At 42.6% G+C, this 24,195-nt stretch overlaps 1 protein-coding gene across 2 annotated transcripts; it reads right to left on the bottom strand.

The window, feature by feature from the left end:
• Window positions 1-189: 189 nt before the first annotated feature.
• On the bottom strand, window positions 190-22,884 carry pls1 (plastin 1 (I isoform)). 2 transcript variants are annotated; one of them, XM_061242828.1, is made up of 16 exons: window positions 22,747-22,884; window positions 19,351-19,458; window positions 18,778-18,938; window positions 17,923-18,052; window positions 16,750-16,882; window positions 9,187-9,268; window positions 8,525-8,690; window positions 8,009-8,151; window positions 7,815-7,910; window positions 6,781-6,976; window positions 4,075-4,153; window positions 3,380-3,494; window positions 2,068-2,201; window positions 1,577-1,700; window positions 955-1,079; window positions 190-458 (listed from the first exon to the last, which is right to left on the bottom strand). In XM_061242828.1, exons 2-16 carry the CDS (start codon window positions 19,418-19,420, stop codon window positions 320-322), a joined length of 1,893 nt encoding a protein of 630 aa, XP_061098812.1. In that variant the 5' UTR covers window positions 19,421-19,458; window positions 22,747-22,884; the 3' UTR covers window positions 190-319. The 2 variants fall into 2 exon arrangements, 1 of the variants encoding a protein (XP_061098812.1); XR_009708790.1 differs by lacking the exon at window positions 190-458 and having other exon boundaries at window positions 2,088-2,201.
• Between the last annotated feature and the right edge of the window lie 1,311 nt (window positions 22,885-24,195).

Raw genomic sequence — 24,195 nt, 5'->3', positions numbered from 1 at the left:
TCGAGACGCCTTAAGTGGAAAATACAGGCTACATTCAAATTGGCTTCAACAGATAGCATTCAGTTCATTTTAATGAGTACTGAGAAGTCTCTGATGCTTACAGGCATTCACATTTCACAGAACAGACATTAAAATACAATTGAAAGAAGAACATGATTTTTAACATTTATTTGAGAAATTTTAGGAATGAATAACTCGTTGTGAGAGAAAAAAGTCACATTTAGGGCACATAGAAAGGATCCATTACTGTAATGTTTCAGGTGACAGGACTGTGCGGGGAGAGAGAGGGATGTGGGGGGAGGGGGGCACTTGAGGAGGCTCAGCGATTAACTTTATTCAATCCTCTGCCCATCAAGCAGGCAAACACCGTCATGACCATCTTTGGCTTCACCTCTACCAAGTCTTCAGGCAGCGCGTACACCTTCGCTCCGATTTTACGAGAAACGGAAATGGCGTACCTGCGTGTAAAACATCATGTCAAAACTGAAGGCCTGAGATGAGTGAGTGTATTTTCATTCTGTTTTCTACAGAATGGAACAACTGGCTTTACATTCCCTTGTACGGATTCATGATTAGTGTGTTTACTCCTACGGTCTAAGTTTATTCTAATTATACAACAGTCAGTTCCAATCTCGCATTGTGACTGGCTGAGAGGTGTTTAGGGGAGGATTGTCTCCTGCTTAGTCTAATCAACTGTACGTCGCTCTGGATAAGAGCGTCTGCCAAATGCCAATAATGTAATGTAATGTAATGTGTTTGAAGGAGTTATGTTATCACCCAATGAGTCACTCCTAACTTGGCAAAACAAAAATGGCTATGTTTACGTTCGGTTGATTCATTGTTATACATTTATAAACCTGTTGGTAAAACTGTTGTATAAGTGCAAAAATACATTGCATAAGTATTCTGAAAGAATATTATTGAAGACAAGTTATTGAGGGGTTCAAGCCTTACTTTGCGTTGTTCAGCTTCTCGTTCTCCGTCATATCCCCTCTTTTCACCATCTCCTCTCGGATGGCGTTGGGAGCTATGGTGTCAATCAGATCAATGACCGGAAGGCTCGTGCTGATCAGTTTGTCCTGAAAAAATAACCAATCCCTGTTACGTGATGCAAATTACATCACACCAGGGTTAGGCCCTTGTGCTTTGGCCTCGTTACCAGAAGGGTACAGGCTAACATCCCAGGTGAAGCACTTTCAACCTTCAACCGCACCTTCAAACACCTTTTACCTCAATTACCTAAAAGTACAGGGAGATTCCTTATTACATGTAAGCCATCTCCCCTTCAATAGGGGTGCCTGCAAACAAACTAAATGTTGTGCTGTATTGTGAAGCAAGCAGGACACCAACATACACTGGATTTTGGCATTCATGTGAAATACATGATGTGATATTTTTCAGCTTGTACAAGGTACAGTACTTTAGTTATTTCATAAACATTGAACTGTAGGCAAGAGAGCACATATGATAGAATGTATATTTAGCAGTACACCTACTGTAATAAACTGCCTTGGACAGCAATGTCTGCTGAATAAACTGATGGCATGATATTGACAGTGATGAGAGTAAAAGCTACCTTGAAGCTGTTGATGAAAGTGTCCTTTTTTCCTTGTTTCAAAGTGGCATTTATCCAACTGATCATTACTTGATCGTTTACTTTCTCGCCGTCCCCAAGATCAGACAGAACATTCAGCGTGTATCTAAATGTTAAAATGAAGAATATCAGTGAATAAATGTAATCAACCGAGTCAATAGTGTATATATGTAATAGTGACACAATAACGAAGCCTTTATTTATATATTGCTGAGTGTTCAAATCTCTATAAACAAGCAAATAAATAAAAGGCACAATATGACAAGGAAATACGTAGGAAATACAAGGAATTATGTAGTATTGCATAAAAAGGCATGAAAGGGCATTGCAGTACTGTCTCAGGAATGAAACTAATTCATACAAATATTGAATAATACAAAATAATATACAATATTTGAAACAATTTTTATTTGTATTTATTTGTATATTTGTATTGTATTTTCACAGAAGCTGTTAAAATGGGAATGCTGTACCTCCTCATTAGTTGCCATACCAAAGCAAGGGTGTGCATCTGGCTGCCCTCGTTAATATTCTCCCCACCAATTCCCACCAGGGAAAACTTTGCCTCCTTTTTTCCCAAGGCCACAGCATAATTACAGTTTTCAAGCTAAGACAAACACACCGGAAAATATGTATTAGCACTCATTGCTGAGCGCAAACAAGCCACAGGCTCTGCTCTGAAGCAATGACATTTCAGTGTACACCAGGTGACAGGAAGAGACTTCATGCATGGCTTAAAACAGGCAGGCATGTTGGTGGCTGATTTACCAGTAGGGGTCGCTGCTCAATAAGATCCTATCATTCTGGCTTTTTACTGAAGCCTCTTTATCACTGAGCCATGCTATATTTTGATACTTTAAGTTTTTTGTGTAAAAGATTTTACCATGTTTGGCTAATTGATTACAGCAGTGTTTGCTTCAGTGTGTTCGTCACGATAACATGACAAGACAAGACATGACAAGGTCGCTGGTTCGATCCCTGGTGTTGCCACAATAAGATCCGCACAACCTTTGGGCCCTTGAGCAAGGGCCTTAACCCTGCATTCCTCCAGGGGAGGATTATCTCCTGCTTAGTCTAAAATCAACTGTAAGTTGCTCTGGGTAAGAGCGTCTGCCAAATGCCATTAATGTAATAATGTAATAATACCAACAGCTGGCAGTATCTTTCAATACAATGTTAATTATTTTATCATTCTTGGTTGTAAATAACAATTTTGTGATGTTAAATCTGTTGACAGATTCAACAGATATAATTCTCTGATGTCTTTGGGGCTTAGCCTCATGGGTTTTGAAAAATACCAATATCTGGTGTTTGTTTAGTTAAATATTTTGCACTTTTATTTTGCTAGGTTTTAAGCAGTGAAAAAAATATGGTCGGCCAAATCACAGAAGAATGCTGCCATGCCTTAAACAGGAGGCCCAAAGTGCTACATAAATGAAATAAGAACTTTAATGCGCCAGACACATTAAAATTGTCCTGCAATCACTACATTTTTCTCCATCTTTTATGTTTTTGCAACTAAAGAAGTAGTATTAACTATGCAGAGGCGGAAAGACCAGGGGTCAGAAAGTAAAAGTCCTGTCATGTGTTTCTTCCACCCATGGACACAGCCAGCTGATTTCACAAATTATTTATACCTCCTATTGGAAGAATTCTGCTAATCAGCAAATCCAGGTGACTGGAACAAAATACTGGGGAGGACTTACTTTCTGAACCTGGATTTTCCAGCCCTGGAATTATGTCACCCTGGTGTGAGTGGTTATGTACACAGCTCACAAGACTGACCTGTTTCATGTTGGCACCCAGGGCTGAATAGGGGGGGCGGTTGACCTTCTTGTAGTCCACAGCAACCTGGATACTCTCATACAGTTGAAAGATGACCAGGGCATCCATCAGGTCGCTGGAACAAAAGCAGGGTCATTCCAGTGTTAGACACAGCCAGACTGTGTTAAAAATGGCAAATGAATCCCCACAAAAACAAGCAAAGAGTGGTAACCAAAAATCAGTCAAAAACAAGACACGCCTGGTTCTTGTTGCAGTATTAAAGCAAAGTGTCACATACATTTACATGAACAAGTGTTGTTCTTATGGATAATTGTTAGGCAGTGCCCTACATGCATTGTAAGCCAATTGCTGGTGCATGTGTCTATCCGAGTGCTGTTTTTCTTCAGTTGTCCTGGATAAAGGGAGTAATGGCAGGGTCTGAATGCAGAAACATTGTACCGTTAACCTGTTAACTTCCTCAAGAGTATCTGAATTGTTACAGAGACAAACAGCAAAGTAACAATTACTCTAAAATGAAATGGTGCCAGAGCTGTAAAGTGCTACCTTTTCAGTACTAGGCTTATTTTCTGCCCTAATAGATATTTATTGTGCAGTCTCTTGCCAGGAAAACTTTGTGAGGCACTCTGCCAAATGAATGAATGAAAGAAAGGCTATAAATATTCATTTATTACTGATGTGAAAGTAGCAAAAAATACCAATATAAGTGATTGACGTATGGGGCGACGCCCAAAGAGTTCATCCAATTCCGGAAAGTTCTCTCCTCTCTGGACTCCCCTGTGGGGATGACAGTGACACAAGTACCAAGATAAACATGCCTTTATGAAGTGTTGGTTCTGTTTACACATGAGATCAGCCTGTGTGTTTTCAATACTCATTAACATACTCATACATAACATTCACAATAATTACATTTAGATGTACATTGTATGTACAAATGGTATATCTGCCTACACCAACTATACATATTCTTTTCTCAATTTAGAATTCCATTATAAACCAGATGACAGTTACAGCAAATGGTAGAGAGAACGTGCTGCAACACAGAAAACGGCAAAACAGGGAGTGTGAAATCACATTACTGTGGAAGAAAATTCATCAGTCCTGATTAAATCAAGTCAAAGGATACAGTATATACATATAAATATGCATGTGCGCATACAAACAAATATGTATGTACATATAACACAAACTCTTAAAGTCTTGTTTTTTTATTTTTTGAGTGTGTGGTTCATTACCAGCTATTGCTGGCCTTTATATTATTTGTATTTGTCTTTTTTCGGACCAGGAACTTGTGATATTACACTGTGCAACCTCTCCTCCTTTTCTTCCATGTATGTATACATATATATAAAGTATATGTATTGACACCCAGTGAGCACTTTATTAGGTATTTATTAGACTTATTTAATATACAGGGCGGCCTGTAGCGTAGTGGTTAAGGTAAATGACTGGGACCGGCAAGGTTGGTGGTGGTAGTGTAGCCACAATAAGATCTGCACAGCCGTTGGGCCCTTGAGCAAGGCCCAAAGGCTGCATTGCTCCAGGGGAGGATTGTCTCCTGCTTAGTCTAATCAACTGTACGTCGCTCTGGATAAGAGCGTCTGCCAAATGCCAATAATGCAATATTTTTTAGACTTATAAGCCTTCTGCTACTGTAGCCTATCCACTTTCAGGTTTGACACATTGTGTGTTCAGAGATGCTCTGCATACCACTGTTGTAATGTGTGGTTATTTGTGTTACTGTCACTTTCCTGTCGGCTTCGACCAGTCTGGCCCTTCTCCTCTGACCTCTCTCATTACCAACACATTTCTGCCTGGAGAACTGCTGCTCACTGCAGCAAACTCTCTCTGCAAAACTCTACAGACTGTAGTGAAAATCCCAGGAGATCAGCCATTTCTGAGATAATCAAACCACCCTGTCTGGCACCAACGATCATTCCAAAGTCACTTAGATCACATTTCTTCCCAATTCTGACATTTGGTCTGAAAAACAACTGAACCTTCTTGACCACGTCTGCATGCTTTTATGCATTTAGTAGCTGCCACATGCCACATTAGTTGATTAAATATTTGCATAGCTGGTGTACAGCTCTACCTAATAAAGTGGTCACAGAGTGTATATTACACATACATAGTATTTCTGCCAAGTATTCTGACGCATCCATCAGACAACTCTAGGGTATGTAATACTGCCAACAGAATCAAATAAAACCAGACAGAAACAACAGCAGAAAAAACAAAACAACAATGTTACAATGAAGGTCAGCGAGTGAAAATCAAGACCATCTGGAAAAGGAAATGGAATTCTGGTGATGCTACAGAGCGCTGCATCCACTGCATCCAAGTGTGAAAAACCCAAACATTTATTTTATTTTCCAGAACATGAGTCAGAAAACTGGCCACAGGCCAAAAGTCACCAATCTGACACTGTAGCATCACCAAGGGGAATGAATCAGTCCAGCCTGCCTGCTCACTTGCAGGAGGGAGAGACAGGAAATGTAAAAGCTGGAAACCCATGTGAAAAAATAGTATGCTGAAGTATACCTGAACACTATTTTGTACTTACGAATACTCTTAAGTATCATAAATGTATATCAAGTATGCATGGTACACTATTTTTCACATGGGAAGAATGGTGACTACACAGTACCTACAATGGGAGGGGTCAGGTCTGGAGTGGGGAAAAAATAATGGAACAGACAAATAAAGACCCAATTAGCCCTTTGAGGCTCATGTGCTATAGGTCAAATGGAAGGCAATAGGAAACTGCTAAAGCTGAAACACTCGGTTAGCAGTATGCTTTTAGTATAAAGTTAACATTTATGAGAACAAAGAATCTCAAATGTCTTACCACTAATGGTACCTTCTGGTCTGAACAGAAGTTATAGTTTTAACTGAATTGTGAGCAACTGACTGGTGAAAATCAAAAGCAAAAACTGAGTTAGCCTATCATAAACAAAGCTCTGAGAAGACCAGTTCCACCACTACAAAATTGATAGAAGGAGTACTTTAGTTATTACTAGTAGTTATTACTAATAATTACTACAAATTATTTCATATTATACAAAATAAGTACCATTTTATATTGTCAAATATAAATACGTATATAATTAAATATTCTCCTTCAGATGAGGCACACATAAACCTACGGTACTGATTTTAAGAGAACTCCCCCTGTGGAATTCCGGGCATGGGCGCTTGCAAATGCGCCAGTTCTCTTTGACTGGATACTAACCTCTTACCTGACTGGAGCCTTTTTAAAACTCCTACACAATTCCTTAAAATAGTAAAAGCTCTAATTGCCGTGACTTTGCCACGTATAACTTTGTTTGTAGTTGTGTGACCCCTAGTGGCCATTATAAGTATTACACAAACGTTCTGCCTGACGGGGGAAAATGCACCTTCCAGCAAAGCCAGGTCGATGCCGTTGTCCTTGGGTTTGTTCAGCGACGGGTACATGTTGAACAGGTTGGCCACAAAAGCCATGTTCAGCTTGTGGTTCCCTGCCACCACATCCTGGGGCGTGACAAACTGTCTGCCGTCCAGCCGGGCCGCCTGCCTCAGCATGAGTTCTGCCCGCTGCTCCTCATCCTGCTCCTAGAGGACAGAGGGACAGCTAGTGAGCATGTGCGCAAAGTCTGTCTGTCTGTCCGTCCAGCCCATATGCCCACCATGTCTTTGGCCGTATTGATATGACGTCTATGAACACACTTCTACAATAGTCACCTGTCAATTCCTAGTCCTGCTGCCTTCAACTTAGTCTCTTTCAGGATCATGGATTCTGTTATGCTGTTCTTTTTATAGATTGGTGCTTGTCTATCTTTATCAAATATTTAAAGGGGCTGTCCATTTTTTAATCCCTCAGCAGGTAACGCCATACTCCTGGTTATCACATTAAGCATTTCAGTTGGCACCTTTCAGCTGGTGTGACCATTCTCAAGGGGTGATAGCTGTCTCTGTTTGTCTATACATATTTCTGTTATTCCTTCTCTCCTCATCCATCTTTCAAAGTGTGAATTCATTTAGCAACCTCTCACATGCACACTCACCTAACTCCCCAACCGATTGCTTGCTAAACTGTTAGTATTGTATTGACGTCAGTATTGTATAAACGCATACATACACCGATCTAAAGTGCCTATTAACCTGCCTTTATATTAATGTATTGAATAACCTTGGAACACTCTATTTACCAATATTTTTATAATTACATTGCCCTACCACTGAACTGTCTGTATCTGTATATTCATACAGCTGCATATAATCTCAACTCCATGTCTCAACCAATATCCTCTACCACTATACCTGTCTATCAATAGTGTTGGGTCCCTCTGTATTGCTGTGCTGTTCACCCATGATTAATTCACATTCCAGAAGCTAAAATGCCACTGCTCTTGTGTGCAAATTCAGTCTGCGGCTCGTTACTCCCACTTACATGAATTCCTGACATATCGATTATGATTGTCATCTCATCGGCACTTTCTCCTTTGGGGGAAATTTGATCGAGCAAGTGGAAATAGGCTTTGGAGTCCTGGAAACAGATAAAGAACAGTTCATTCAGCGAATAATGATGTGTATTCGAGCGAAGCGATACGTGCTGGAGAAGGCGAGCCAGTGCGGGGGTGGCACCTTGATGTCATCGCTGAAGTTGCTGATTGGCTGCCAGCCCGCCTGGTCCAGGTGGTAGTTCACCCAGCGCAGCAGTAGTTCTTCCGGAGACCTGGACAACAGGTGGTCCAGCTCCTCTCCTTCTCCCAGCAGAGCAATGAGTGCTGCAAGCACACACACACACACATACACAAATTAAAATGAATCCACCCATGCAGTTTCCTACACTGAAGCTTATTCCCCCATTACCACAATTATCACACCAGCCCCTGTTCAACTCCTGTGTCTGATTCAGCTCACCCCATGTGAGTGAATGAATGCCAAGCTGGGCTCCAATTACAGACTTCCATCAAAAGATTATGAGCCTGAATGCACTTCTAGCTTTCCCCGTGTCATGCATATTTTTCTCTGCTAATGCCATTTTTCCTTTCATAACCAAGGCCGCCTCCGTAAATATTTCAAACACCAGCCGACAATCCCACAAACCCCCTCGAAAACCCCCTCAGCCCGCCTCCCGAACCGAAACGCCCTCCTCACCCTCGTTTCTGGAGATCTCGATATCGGCAAAAAGGCCGATCTTGATGACCTGCCACAGCAAGCCCAGCACCAGGTGGGGCTTCCCGGCCTTCAGGTCCTGCGCGTCGATGTTGACTACCGTGCAGCCGATGGCGGAGGCCGAGTTCAAGGCCAGCACCAGGTTCTCCTGTGACAAGCAGCAAAATGCTCAGTCCCTGTCCACCACTCCCCCCCCCATCAATTGGAAACTTCCAGAACTGCTGCACCGTATTCGGTATGGCACTTAATGCGCCGCTTCATTAAAACGCACCAGAGACTATATATATTGCACTGACAGTCACTGATCTTACTGAGAGTTACTATTTCAGATGCATGTGTAATTGCAGCTGTATAGTTAAATGTTTAACTTCAGGTTCTATGTTCATTTAGTCAAAGTGTCAAAAAGGCTACATCACATATGTCTCAGGAGCAAAATTAGTCAACACATTAGAACAACAGAAAGTCTTAATTTACACTAATAAATACTCTCCAGTCATGACAACTACTTTTACATATCAGAGATTTCTATCTTTTTTTTTCAGAATGACTTCGAACAAATGTTAAGTGGGCTGTACAGAAATAAAATATCAATACGTTTTAGTGAAGACAGTGTATTAGTATTGACCGGAGAACAAAGTACTCACTGTCATGGTGAAAGTTGTTAGTTTCTTTGTGTTTATCACTCTCTCGTCAATAGTGTCTGGCTGGGATAAATTTATCATTTTGCTGGAAAAAAAGAAGATATTGTATGAATGCATCGATAAGAAAACTAATGGCATGGGAAAAATCTTTTAAAAAGAAGGACCTGACACATATGATCAGCGATCACTTTATTAGGTAGACCTGTACAACAGCTTGCTAAAGCAAATATTTAATCAGCCAATCATGTAGCAGCAACTAAATGCATAAAAGCACACAGACATGGTCAATAGGTTCAGCTGTTTTTCAGACCAAATGTCAGAATTGGGAAGAAACGTGTGACTTTGACCGTGGAATGATTGTTGATGCTAGACTGGGTGGATTGAGAATCTCAGAAACTGCTGATGTCCTGGGAATTTCACACACAATAGTCTCTATAGTTTGTAGAGAATGGTGCGAATGACAAAAAACATTTTGAGAAAGGTCAGAGAAGGGCCAGACGGGTTGAAGCTGACAAGAAGGCGAAAGTAACGCAAATAACCATGCATTACAGGAATGGTATGCAGAAGAGCATCTCTGAACACACAATGTGTTAAACCTCTAAGTGGATATGCTACAGCAGCAGAATACTTAATAAGTCAAATAAATCTATTCTAATAAATACCCAATAAAGTTCTCACTGAGTGTACTCCTTTGCTCAGATTCCTTGATAGCACAAATGGTGAAGTTCAGAAAACAAGGATATGGCTTTGCCTTATGTTCATCATACACACATCCAGCACATGAAATGCATTCTCTGTATTTACAAACTGATTTGAGGTCACCACTGTGTAGGGGTCCTCGCACGGGACTCCAAATTATGTAGGGTCCTTGCACGGGCCGCCAAATAACGCAGGGATTTTACTCTCTACGAAACCGGGGCGCCAGTTAAACGTTGTGTTGCAGTATAACTGCGAAAAGTAATCAGTCTCATAAAATTACTGTTATCAGAAATATCCAACCACAAATATAGTATTTCAATTAATTAAAATAACCAATATTAATGATTGAACATACCGATAACCTGAAGGTTGGAAGTTCTTCGAAAGACTGCTTTAACTCGGCTCTCATGTCTATGCGATTCCAAAACGGACACCGGGGTTTAATAAAATATATTTATTAAACAAACATACAAACACATAACAGATAAACTAACGGGAAGTTAGTAAGGAAATTTAGTTTGGTATGTGTGTGTGCGTGTGTGTGCCGCGCGCAAGCGCGCGTGTCGCTAGAGTTCTGGGTGTGGTAATGAGTTAGAGTTAGCTGTGAGAAGGGACTACTTGCGTAGTTTTACTCTATATATGCGCAAAAGACGGCGAATCAATTCACGTACATATATATGTAGCTAACCAAACACATTACAATGGTTGGATGGTAAATATTGAAACACAGATTCACAAAAACAGTTAAGACTAAACTAAACACTGGCTATGCCTGAATGTTTGTTTTCTTACTGAGTCCATACGCATTGCTGGATCCAAAAGACATGCTGTCCTTGTAGAAGCGGCGATGGTGCTGTGAATGGTGTCCGAGCGCGTTGTCGTCTGATCCGCTGGTCCTTTTCCAGGTGTAAAAGTTCGTTGCTGTTTCGTTGTTGGGCTTTATTGGGGTAAACTGATGTAGCGTTCCGCGTACAACAATTTCCACTCACTATAGGCCACGTAGTTACCGCGAGGTAACTGGGTGTGTCCGTAGGCCTGGTAGTGCGCTGTGCAGCATTCAGCCTCTGTCCGAGTCTCGGAGCAGATGAGCTGAAGCGACTGGCCAAAAGGGGTGCGTCGAAGAGAAGAAGCAGAAGAACAGAAGAAGCAGAAGAGGCAGAAGAAGCAGAAGAGCCAGAAGAGAGATCCCAAGAACGTGTCTTGCTCTTATACGGGACCGTTTATTGCTCCCGCCATTACGGGATTGGCTGAACCAAGTTAGACGTCATTCGTGGTGGACGTCGCAGAATTTTCCTGTGGGAATGTGGAAGTTGTAGTCCCTACATCCCCCCTGTGGTCTCAGGATGCGGCTGAAGCCAGTGTTCCTCGAGAGCACAAAAGTCAGTTCACAGTCCACAGGTCAAGTACATTGGGTCGGTAACACAGTTCACAATTGACTGACAAACATCCAGGCATTTATCAACAATTAACTAAACTGGTCTAAAACACATGATACAAACAATGTGAAACACTAAGGTCGAACAGTGAATACATTGTCACAAAACATGAGCAACCTTGGTGAAAGGGTTAGTCGTTTTGTTAGTTCAGGTGTTTTGTTAGTTATTGGATGGTGTCCAGAAGGTGGAGCACCAACAGGAATGACCCAGCCATGAAAATGTTCAGATGATGTAGGGGTCTAGGATGGAGAGGCTGTAGCCTTTTTGGAAGTCTTGTTCAGACTGACCAATTGTTCTAGTCCCTACAGTCAGGTTGCTGACGAGGGTTGTCATCTGAAATATGTGGGGGCATTTTCAAATTAGGGCAGCTTTCTGTATCCAAGCTTAACCTTATGGCTGTGTCATCAGGAAGGAAATGGAGAGGTGGTCTCATTTCTAAATGATGTGGTAAGCTCACAAGTGGTCTTGTCTTGCTTGGGGAAGAGGTGGAGTAAGGCACACTGGGGTGTGGCAATATACTTGTAAAGATTACACTGTAGTTTCTACATGCAATACTTTATGATGGTTCAGTAGGTGTAGAAAGAAGCAATGAACGTTTACGAGTTATAACAGGTGTCGGATTTAACTCTACAGTACCTACTTACGATCTGCGTTTGCTGCTGCTACATGCAAATCTAAGTGGCTGCTATAAACTACCTGTTTATTTTGCCACCCCCCTTTGGTAGGAAAGGTGTGCAAAAGAAAGTGGTCAAAGCTTCAGCTGGGAGTCTGCCTGTGAGGAGACCACGGCTATAGATCAGTCTTATTCAGTCTTTTGATGGAGGTTGAACAAGACCAGATAGCTCTTTGGAGTGGTTACTCAAGGCATACACACTACTGAACAAAGGTTAGAGGCTTTAGTTGTCCTCCGAGGAACTGAAGAAGCTCTCTTCAGACAAGGTATCTTCCCTATCAGAGTCATGCTGGTGACTCTGAGGCTTGGGCCTACCGGGTCGGTCTTCTCTCCAATTCCGGCTGGAATCAGAGTGTGAGAAGCAACCACGGTGGCTCTTAACCGGGAACTTACTCACATGCCGTTGTTTTGAGCCATTAGATTTTAATGGGGCAACTTGGGAAGTGCCGGCGGGCTTGGTTGGAACAACGTGCTTAGCTGTTTCCAATACCTCGTTCCTGGGCACAATCCTTAAAGTGTCCCAGACCATTTGGGCTTCATTTCTTAATTCAAGGGCTGAGTGTTGGCCCCTTGAAAACAGTGAAACATGAGTTCGGACACAGGGGTGCAGGTTGTGCACAAAAAGGGATTTGAAGGCTTGATCTTCATCTAAGCCTGGTCCGTTTCTGCCCTGGAAAAAAGCATGTTTAAGTCGTTGGTAAAAGTCTTTTGGTCGTTCTGTACGGCTATGTTTAACCTCCACAGATTTGATCATGGCTGTGGCCTGATCAAACCGTGGCAGGTACTCAGCTACCAACGCTTCACAAACCTTGGGATAGCTGGAACGAACCTGTGGTGGAAGTTGTTCCATAAATGTATGGATCTCTCTGGTAGAGGTTTTCCATACAAGTCGTACCTTTTCTCGATCGGTTGCCCTGGGCAGATCCGAGAGACAGTAGTCAACTTCTCTCAAGTAACTCTGAATGTTAAATTCGGAGTCCTTGGGGTCAAATGTGTGGACATACTTCGCCATGGCCTCTAGCTCCTCAAAGCGAAGACCATGTGAAGTTGCACTAGTTTGCCTGTTTGGAGAAGGAGAGACTGAAATCACATTTGAATGTGAATGCGTTTCATGCGGAGCTCGACGTCCTCGGTTTGGTTTAGGGGGCGGAGCTACAAAACAGTCATTCTCACAATGGTTGGCAGAAGATGAATTGTCGCTGTCAGTGTACTGTACAGAGCTGTCACCTATCCTCTCAGTTATAAAGGGAAAGCTAGCGGGATTAGCGTTGCTTTTTGTGTGCCCAATTAATAACGTTAGATCTCCTCTACCGTGTCCACGGGAGGGTTCCCTGACCTCCTCATGAGAGGGGTGGGCATGGAAGGTGCAGTCCTGTACTTGCCTGACTGTTTCTCCCTTGCGGAGATGGACCACCGTTGGGATGGAGTCCCCCCTTTCCCTCTCCAGGGAAGAGGTGGGCAAACCATTGCATGGGTGGTCAACAGCACTGCAATCTGAGGAGACTGACGAGTCTCCATCAGAGCAAGCTGTGGAACCGGGATCTGACAAACCCGAATCAATTTGTGACCCCCCTTCCCCTGCCTTGTGGTGTAAGGAGGAAGCAGGAGAAGTTGGAGTTGGGCAAGCCTGAGAAAGCAGGCTTACAGAAGAGAGTGGATGTGGTAGCTTGTGGCATCCACTCTTCAACTGAAATAATTCCTCTCTGTAGGAACAAAGATCTGATTCGGCTGAATGCAGATCACGCAAGTATTGTACTGCTTTCTTGCCAACAGTTTGAAGCTCAAGTAAAACACTGGTGTGTTGTCCTCTGAGGTATGCCATCTCTGAGTCTAAGTTTTTGTTGCTCTGAAGAGCAAGACTAATCTGTCTGGCAAAATTCAAGACCAGACAACTTAGAATTGGGTCTTTTGAATGGTTGGGGGAGTGACCTTTCTCGTTGATTAATGAGAACATTTCTTTCCTACAATCAGTGAGGTTCATCTGATTCAGGAAAGCTATGTAGCCAGGTGCTAAACCTTGGGCTAAAAAGGAAAGGTACTCATCAATAGATATGGGTTCCATATCTCAAGCCAAATAAAGCAAAAAGCTAAAATCAGTAACTTAAGAGGGTACTCTTGAAGTTAACAATTTGACAAGGGCCCTGAGCTCCTAACAGTTGGCAATGAATTGTTCACCAAAATCACAATCCAACATACAAGTTGTGATGAAGGATAAAGAATTTAAAACGCTCTTTGAATATTCTCTAACTATAGTACAAGGTAGCTATAGCATCACACAGGGACTCGAGTTGCACTAGCGGTACTGCAATGCAACAACAGCAAAATGACCGAACATATGGCGGATATTCAGACCGTAAAATAGGAACTGTGATGCTGATCACATTAATCCTAAATACCAGAATGTGATTGGTTGAAATTACAATTAAATTTGGATTTAAATGTAAAATTCAATTAATTATTAAAATTACTTTGACCAAGTAATTATAATTAATAATACAGTGCGGCTAATAATACTATTATTGATAATACGTATTATACCGGAAGGTAAATGCCAATCAACAAACTACCGTGTAAGATTACGAATGTAATGCCACAATGTTACACGAGGGGGCAGTATATTGAGAAAGCAGCTCATGCAGGCTTTCAAAAATGGTACAAGGGTGACATCTAGCGGTATTTTCAAAAAATTGCACTGGTGGCAATTTAGCTGAGAAAGAATGCCGAGAATTCGTTCTGGAGGCACGTGACATGAGCCAAAGCTCGTCTTTCTCACGCAGAGCTCCAAATTAGGATGGGGAATTCGTTATGAAGTCACAAGACATGAAATTTGAGCCAAAGCTAGTCTTCCTCACACGGGGCGCCAAAATATGTAGGGGTCCTCGCACGGGACTCCAAATTATGTAGGGTCCTTGCACGGGCCGCCAAATAACGCAGGGATTTTACTCTCTACGAAACCGGGGCGCCAGTTAAACGTTGTGTTGCAGTATAACTGCGAAAAGTAATCAGTCTCATAAAATTACTGTTATCAGAAATATCCAACCACAAATATAGTATTTCAATTAATTAAAATAACCAATATTAATGATTGAACATACCGATAACCTGAAGGTTGGAAGTTCTTCGAAAGACTGCTTTAACTCGGCTCTCATGTCTATGCGATTCCAAAACGGACACCGGGGTTTAATAAAATATATTTATTAAACAAACATACAAACACATAACAGATAAACTAACGGGAAGTTAGTAAGGAAATTTAGTTTGGTATGTGTGTGTGCGTGTGTGTGCCGCGCGCAAGCGCGCGTGTCGCTAGAGTTCTGGGTGTGGTAATGAGTTAGAGTTAGCTGTGAGAAGGGACTACTTGCGTAGTTTTACTCTATATATGCGCAAAAGACGGCGAATCAATTCACGTACATATATATGTAGCTAACCAAACACATTACAATGGTTGGATGGTAAATATTGAAACACAGATTCACAAAAACAGTTAAGACTAAACTAAACACTGGCTATGCCTGAATGTTTGTTTTCTTACTGAGTCCATACGCATTGCTGGATCCAAAAGACATGCTGTCCTTGTAGAAGCGGCGATGGTGCTGTGAATGGTGTCCGAGCGCGTTGTCGTCTGATCCGCTGGTCCTTTTCCAGGTGTAAAAGTTCGTTGCTGTTTCGTTGTTGGGCTTTATTGGGGTAAACTGATGTAGCGTTCCGCGTACAACAATTTCCACTCACTATAGGCCACGTAGTTACCGCGAGGTAACTGGGTGTGTCCGTAGGCCTGGTAGTGCGCTGTGCAGCATTCAGCCTCTGTCCGAGTCTCGGAGCAGATGAGCTGAAGCGACTGGCCAAAAGGGGTGCGTCGAAGAGAAGAAGCAGAAGAACAGAAGAAGCAGAAGAGGCAGAAGAAGCAGAAGAGCCAGAAGAGAGATCCCAAGAACGTGTCTTGCTCTTATACGGGACCGTTTATTGCTCCCGCCATTACGGGATTGGCTGAACCAAGTTAGACGTCATTCGTGGTGGACGTCGCAGAATTTTCCTGTGGGAATGTGGAAGTTGTAGTCCCTACAACTGTATCTTTGAGGGTTTCAGGTTCTGATGTTTCCATGCAACCCAACGTAATTTCAAACTTACCATGGGTTCATCAAATATTTATACCAAAATACCAAGAGAATGCTTTATGAAAAGTATACAAATACTAATACACACAACATAGTCGAAGATAAACTAATTCTTATCAGTTTTTAACTGAATTGTGAGCAACTAACTGGTGAAAATCAAAAGCAAAAACTGAGTTAGCCTATCATAAATTCTTATCATGGTTTTTTCACACGCAAAACCATGAAAGTGAAACTTCTACAGCAAGCCGCTTTGCCATAAAGTACATGAAGGAACAAAGGTTGCACAGATTCACTAGATGCATAAATAGTTTTTCATTGAGTAAAAGGCAAATATTATACTATCTATGTCTTAATTTATACAACTTTAAAGCATTCCATTAGGACATCTCTGTGTGGCTAATGATTTACTGTACTTCTTAAATACTATAGCTGCATGAAATTTCTATTCTGTTACCAAAACTTCTTTGCTCTTCCTTCAATGTAATTTCCACAATAACTTGCATTGTTTCTTCAATTTATCCGTGAAGTAACCTGAGACAATTCCGTTATTTGGAGTTCTACAAAAAATGATGTCTAATCAGTCCTAATTGATTGATTTGTTGATGGAAAGACAAAAGGGACGACACGCAGCTGTCAGTCTTACCAGACCAGAATTCCATCCCTGACGGACTTGAAGAGACTGTCGTTCTCCGGGTCCATGGGAACAAGGTGACTGCAGTCGGGATCATCTTTCAGGGCTTTGTTGATCCAGTTCACAAAGGCCACTTTCTCTTCATCTGAGGGACAGTGTCAATCAACAAAAACCCTAAGCTCTTAGGAAAATTCAGTGTACAGGGCAAGTGCAGTAGGATTCATTCTTATGTGTCTTTCTGTGCTGCAAATGCAATTTCCATTCCTTGCTGCATGCTTAATAATGAAGGTTCAGTCAATGATAGGTAAAGCACCATCCATCCATCCATCCATCCATTATCTGAACCCGCTTATCCTGATCAGGGTCGCAGGGGGGCTGGAGCCTATCCCAGCATACATTGGGCGAAAGGCAGGAATACACCCTGGACAGGTCGCCAGTCTATCGCAGGGCACACACACCATTCACTCACACACTCATACACTCATACACTCATACCTACGGGCAATTTAGACTCTCCAATCAGCCTAACGTGCATGTCTTTGGACTGTGGGAGGAAACCGGAGTACCCGGAGGAAACCCACGCAGACACGGGGAGAACATGCAAACTCCGCACAGAGAGGCCCCGGCCGACGGGGATTCGAACCCAGGACCTCCTTGCTGTGAGGCGGCAGTGCTACCCACTGCACCATCCATGCCGCCTAGGTAAAGCACAATTCTCCAAAATAATCATGGCTTTCCTTGGATCACTATGCTTTATCTGAAATGGAGTCATACAGGCCTGCTTTGTCCATATATTCAGTAGATGACAAAATTAAAAGAACACGGGTTTGCACCTTTGTTAGTTTGCACAGCATAATGCTACACACGGCTGACCAAATATAGACATTGGTAGCACAACATAATTGCTAAATCTGGTCAATCAGTAAAAAGCATAAATTACAGACCGAAGGAGCTTCTTGAGCAGAACAGAAGCAGTCTAATTTAGAAAAGGCAGGATGATTCCCCGTCCTTCTCATTTACCCAGCCGAGCTAACAGGTAATTAACAGCCAATTATCTCCATCTCCCTTGCCGCTCCTGTGTGTGGCATCAGTGGAGACTCTGGGACTGTGTTTTAGTGGCCTTAAAAGGGCCATGGTGATGAAGTCCAATGAACCTTCCGGAAAAAAATTAAACAAAGTAGTTACCAGAGTAAGAGTGCTGCGTCCCCTCACTGGAAATCCCAGATGTTCCCCCAAAAGAGCGGATGCCGTCTCTCCTGGTGATGGACTTCCGGAATGACTCTCTCACCTCTTTGCTCTTCAGCTCCTGATAGATCTGCCATGGGCACAAAGTGCACAAGCAGAGATAAATCTTTTTTGGATGTTGCCAAAGGGCCTTGGTTAACAAGCCTGGCTGTAGTTCTTTCTGGAGAGAAGGTCACCTGATCTTTAAAGCCAATCAAACAGCATTACTCTGGAGGGTCAAAATGTGGGTCACCAGTACTACTTTCCATTCCATTATTTATTCATAAGTTGTTTATCTGGCAGAGAGTCTTATTCACTTATTCAGATCTACATAGCTTACATTGTACATTTCCCATTAGTGAATCTGGATATTGATCCAAGTCTCTCAGATTAAAGTGCTTTGCTCGAGGGTACAGACACAGGGCCCACCGGAGATTCAAACCTGCAACTTCCACCCCTACAACTTCCATGTCTGCCCGTGCCGCATAAGGAGGCACATTTAGGGGCGGCATTGGCTGAGGTGGTAAGAGCAGTTGTCTGGCAGTCAGAGAGCTTTCGGTTCAATCCTGCCCTGGGTGTGTCGAAGTGTCCCTGAGCAAGACATCTAACCCCCAAATGCTCCTGATGAGCTGGTTGGCACCTTGCATGTGAGTGTGTGTATGAATGGGAAGCATCAATTATACAGCACTTTAGATAAAGGCGCTATATAAATGCCAACCATTTATCATGCATAATCCAAATGTTAAAGGACCATAAATACAAGAGACATACAAAGGACCAGAGTGCAATGTGATGCAAGGCAGGTCAGGGAATTACCGAGACAAACTCCTCGAAACTAATCCTTTCATCTTTGTTTGTGTCTCCGGCAATGAACTTTTCCACGATCTCTCGAACCTTGAACCCTGGTAACGAGAAGCTTGCTTCCCTGAAGAGTTCCTGCAGTTCAAAGTCACTCACATAGCCACTGTTGTCAATATCTGAAAAAGAAAATGCACTGTCGTTATTGGTGACGAGCATCCAAAGTACTGAATATACTACTTACTGCAAATGAATGAATTATCACTTTTCCGTTGATAGTAATGTCTTGGAATTTGACTTTTTAATGCAAATGTCGTAACATAAATATGTACCTTTCATACATGCATGATGATTAACTTAAGTGTCATAAAAATACAGGCCGTAGCATAATATCTACAATTCCCACAAAAACTGGTAATGTTTGACGTGTTTACAGCCACTTGTAAAATCATATGACTTCAAAGATTGTCACCTCGCAAGGAAGGAGCCTTGCAATACTCTTTCTACACTGCGAGTGCTAACTCCACACAAGCTCACGGTAAAGCTGGCAAAGGAACAGCCCTGATAGATGACAAGCAGGCAGAAGCTGACCTATCTTATTGAAGGCTTCACGCAGGTCCTCCAGGTCCTCCCTGGAAATTTGCGTTGTGTTGTTCTCCATGCCGGACTCTGAGCTGCGTCACACACCACTTAGCACACCTGGGGACCAGCAGGGGAGAAGGGGCAGCTGTACTCGCTGGGTGAAACAAATCCTGCTCAGATAGTCAGACTCTATTCTAGCAGCGCTCGATAATTCCTCAGCCTCACAGAACTACGTGTTTCTAGAAGCAATGGCTACTAAAACAAACTAATTCATTCATTCATTCATTCATTATCCCAACCCGCTTATCCTGAACAGGGTCGCAGGGGGGCTGGAGCCTATCCCAGCATACATTGGGCGAAAGGCAGGAATATACCCTGGACAGGTCGCCAGTCCATTGCAGGGCACACACACCATTCACTCACACACTCATACCTATGGGTAATTTAGACTCTCCAATCAGCCTAACCTGCATATCTTTGGACTGTGGGAGGAAACCGGAGTACCCGGAGGAAACCCATGCAAACACGGGGAGAACATGCAAACTCCGCACAGAGAGGCCCCGGCCGACGGGGATAAGAACCCAGGACCTCCTTGCTGTGAAGTGGCAGTGCTACCCACTGCACCATCCGTGCCGCCTGAAACAAACTCTCTGACATGAAATGAAAAGACAGTGCTGTACGATAGAAATTTGACCAAAGCAATCTGCATAAGCACTGGCTGTAACCCTCTCTGATCTTCAGCACTTGCCTTTCATGTTAACCTGATCCTGAGATAAGACCACTGGCTGGCTGGCTGACCACACCACATGAAAACAAACAAACACACAACACACACACAGTATATAAATATCACTGTTTTCTTTTCACACTCGCAACACTTAGAAGCCTGACTGCTGCAATAAAAACAGAAGATATGAGGCAAATAGGTAATCAATAAATATTTTTGAGGTGCCTTGTACATGCCCCTTGCCTGAGAGATCAAGACAGAGCAAGACAGAAGAAAGATCAGGACCCTTCCTGAGATATCAATACCTTTCTGTAGATTGTCTGGGGGACAGATTGTGCCTCCCTATCGCGTTACAACAGGAATATCCAGATTGCTGGGCTGAGAAGGGGGATTGATCCACTAGAGCTCCAGGGAGTGGTGCCCGGAGTCTCCAGACTAGCGGTGGAACTGCAGGAGCTAACGCCGAAGCCAACAGGGGGAACTTTGCCCTGGCCAAACCCTGCCTTGGGAGTGGCTGTGCTTCACCGTGTCTAAGTCAGAGTTCAGCCAAGTTTAGCTTACGGAGTCGCACTTTTAACTCTTAGTCAGCAGAGACGCCCACGCCGTTATAGCCTATTATAAAGGCTATGGCCAGCTTGTGAGAGACCACAACCCATCGAAAGTCCTTAGCTGGACATGCAGGGCTAAGCCTTTACAAATCTACTTTGCAAGACACTCTGACTTTTACATAAAAAAAATGTTTTTAAACATTTATTGAGTCTATCTGTACCCTGAGCTCTCCTCGGACACTGATGCTTTATAAAAAATGGGAAACACATTTTCAGAGTTTCTGACGTAGTATTCTGATGCTGTATATGCATGCTATCAATACACTGTCACGCAATCTCAACAGCAAATTAAATCATGGATTTTGATTCCACTTGATTCTGATTTTGAGCTTGTTTGATTTAGAACACTTAAAGATAAGGGGAATGGTGCCCGGAAAATGCTGGAAAATAAGAGAATGAAAATAAAATGACTGCGCATGTTATGTTATGAAATGCTTTTGAGAAGATGTCTACAGACATACAGCCACAACATTCTATCAATTTAAATCATCTTTGTCAGGCAGAGGAACAACCCACACATAGATCCTGGGATACTCTTTCTTAACAATGGCAGTGTGAGGCATCATAGATCCATAAACTCTTAAACTACAGTGACTTACAGATTTGGTCCAATCATAATATTCTTCTCATGGGTCATATGAGAGAGAATCATATTCAGAGGTCGACACCATATGGAGAGCTCACTCTCTCACACCCATAATCACAGTGATCAGCATACAATTGCTTGGCATTGGCAATATACAATACTTTGCAGAGAGCAATCTCTTATAGTCTTTCTATAGATTCAGCCACATGTGTACAACAGGATATAGGATGTGTCTAAGTATTTCACCCTCTGGAACATCATTAATCCATAGGAGAGAGTGGGGGGGAAAAACTGGAATCAGCCAGTAGAACCCAAATCATAACATACACTCACTGAGCACTTTATTAGGAACACCTGTACACCCACTTGCAATTATCTAATCAGCCAGTCGTGTGGCAGCAGTGCAAAGCATAAAATCATGCAGATACAGGTCAGGAGCTTCAGATAATGTTCATATCAACCATAAGAATGGGGAAAAATATGATCTAAGTGACTTTGACCGTGAAATTATTGTGGGTTGAGTATCTCACAAACTGCTTTGTTAATGAGAGAGGTCAGAGGAGAATGGCAAGACTGGTCAAAGCTGACAGGAAGGTGACAATAACGCAAATAACTACACATTACAACAGTGGTATGCAGAAGAGCCTTTCTGAACACACAATGCATCATACCTCTAAGTGGATAGGCTACAGCAGTAGAAGTAAAAAAAATAAATACCTAATAAAGTGCTAAAATGTTGGACTTTACAACGCTTGAGAGAAAAATGGAAAGAAGCCAAGAGAGAACACCTGGCAGAGGAAGAGGATGGGCAACGCTAATTAGAACTATCACATCACCAGGGGAACATAATTACAGGCGCACAGTGGATAGTGTCACTCTGAACATGATGGAAGCTCATGCTCTACAACACAGATGTCTGATGTGGGAACCAGCATATGTAATACATGCAGGCTGTTGCATGATGCATAATATATTTATAGAAGATAATAGGCTGTAATCAGAGGCAAACTTTTTAAAAGAACAAAAATATTTGACTAAGCACAAGTAAAGCATTAATTCTGCTACTAATCTCACTGACGGTACAAACATATGAGTGAGCATTAGACAGTGAAGAAGCCACCATCACTTCAGCTCAATGGTTCCTCATATTCAAGCATATTAAGTTAAGGTCTAAAGCTGTTTCTCACACAGCAACCTGATATGAACCCATGAGGATAGCTGGGACAGAGGCAAACAAAAGAAAAAAACTATACTTGAAAGCAAAGTATTAATCTTTGGCCTTGCAGGAGCAAAATTGCAATTACAGAATATATTCTTCGAACTTTGCAATATTTACAATATACTTAAAGCACTTAATACTGGTCTTACTGTTATGAAATCTGTCAAAGAAATCCCAGTACAGCCAACATATTGTGCAAATACTAAGCCAAAGTGGCCCGAACAAAGCAGGAACAGTCTTCCATTGAGGGCCTAATGTTGCTTACCAGAAGAGCAGAAAGGTTTCTAGGTGCTTCGGAGTCGTATGCCGCCTCTCTGCCTGCAAAGAGCCCAGTCTTAGCAACGGCGACCTGTGGAGCAAGCCGTGGGGAAATCCACACTGGCCCAGTGGCCACCAACGCCCCCCTCCCCCCACCAACGGCTCCACAATATCTGCTCCCAAACCCGGCAAAAGCCGCCGAGATAACAGCTCCTGCCCCGCAAACACCGGACGGATGCTCAGTAGTGATACTCAACACCAAAGTGGGCCAGGGGGCATAGAGCGTGTTCCCCTGTTGAAAAGAAACACAGTGGTTTTGGCTTCCTCTCGCTTCCCCGCTATTCTTGCAAGCTACCTGCATTATTTAAGCGGCCCGAGGTGGGTTTCAGTTACTGCCTCCTTCTCCCAGTAGAAAGTATGACGCAGCTCAACCCCGTTGGATCCCTCCCCTCTGCCAACGCGTGATCCCACCGCTCACACCAAATCCACTCCATCATCTGTTGCCTGACCAAGTCGGGTCAGATAATGTCAGATCTTTGCACACTCTGGCATAGCCAGCAATGGTTGAGGTGCTTTTTGGTAACCTTTGCTTAGTAGTTGAAAAACCACAAAAAACAACTACCATGACAACAAAAGGAAAATGTGGATGACTAGACAACTAGACAACATTTTTGTGAACACAGCAGTACGACACTGTACTGTTATGACATATTCAGAGTGGCTTAGACTGAGTATATTTGAATTGAGTATAATACAATATTTAATCATGTAGACCAGACTGCTCAACAGAAGTACTCTGTAATCTCTGACCAACAACATAACATTGTTGTGTAAGGATGTCATTCACACATACGTTCTGACAAGAATATCAAAGGTATTTTAATAACAAGAAGAACAAAAATTAAATGAAACAATTTATTCAAATGAAGCAATCTCTGATAATCCATACTACTGTGTGTATGCTTCTGAACAGCTGTGTCTACTACATCATTATTGCATCATTCAAATTACTGTACACGTAAAATTCTGCACTGTGTCAACTTAAAATTCTATAGCCATTATTTTGGTTTGTTTATGACAGTATGCAAACCGCAATTCCGGCTGAAATTAAAAAGATGAGCTAATTGAAGCACCATTTTTGTTTGGATTGAAACAAGTCACCGGCATTGAAAACGAGCGTACCATTTCCGAGCAGCCCTCAGCACCATGCCACGAGTCCTCCACAAGCAGGTCCAGTGTCCTGGGTCCCTTCCAGACTCTTCTAACTTCTTCTATCTTCTAAATGCATTTTATTCTTCTTATTTTCTTCCAACAGGGCTGGAGAAAGGAAGGAGGGAAGTAGGGGTGGTTTGGTGTCACCTCAGAGGCAGGTAATATACTCTCACCTGGATTAACTGTCGGTCTTACTGTCAGGGTGACCCAAGGGGGCAATGTCTGAGCAGAGGAAACAGCTCCA

Source organism: Conger conger, chromosome 5 (genome assembly GCF_963514075.1).
Source record: "Conger conger chromosome 5, fConCon1.1, whole genome shotgun sequence".
Lineage (NCBI taxonomy): Eukaryota > Metazoa > Chordata > Actinopteri > Anguilliformes > Congridae > Conger > Conger conger.
This window is presented reverse-complemented; position numbering and strand designations above follow the sequence as displayed.

Excerpts from the sequence above, each read along its gene's own strand:
- pls1 (XM_061242828.1), bottom strand. The coding sequence starts at position 19,420 with ATGGAGAACAACACAACGCAAATTTCCAGGGAGGACCTGGAGGACCTG. Across the intron at positions 18,939-19,350 it reads TGAAGCCTTCAATAAGATAG|ATATTGACAACAGTGGCTAT; the intron begins GTCAGCTTCTGC and ends TTTCTTTTTCAG. Across the intron at positions 9,269-16,749 it reads AGGGATGGAATTCTGGTCTG|CAAAATGATAAATTTATCCC; the intron begins GTAAGACTGACA and ends CTTTTTTTCCAG.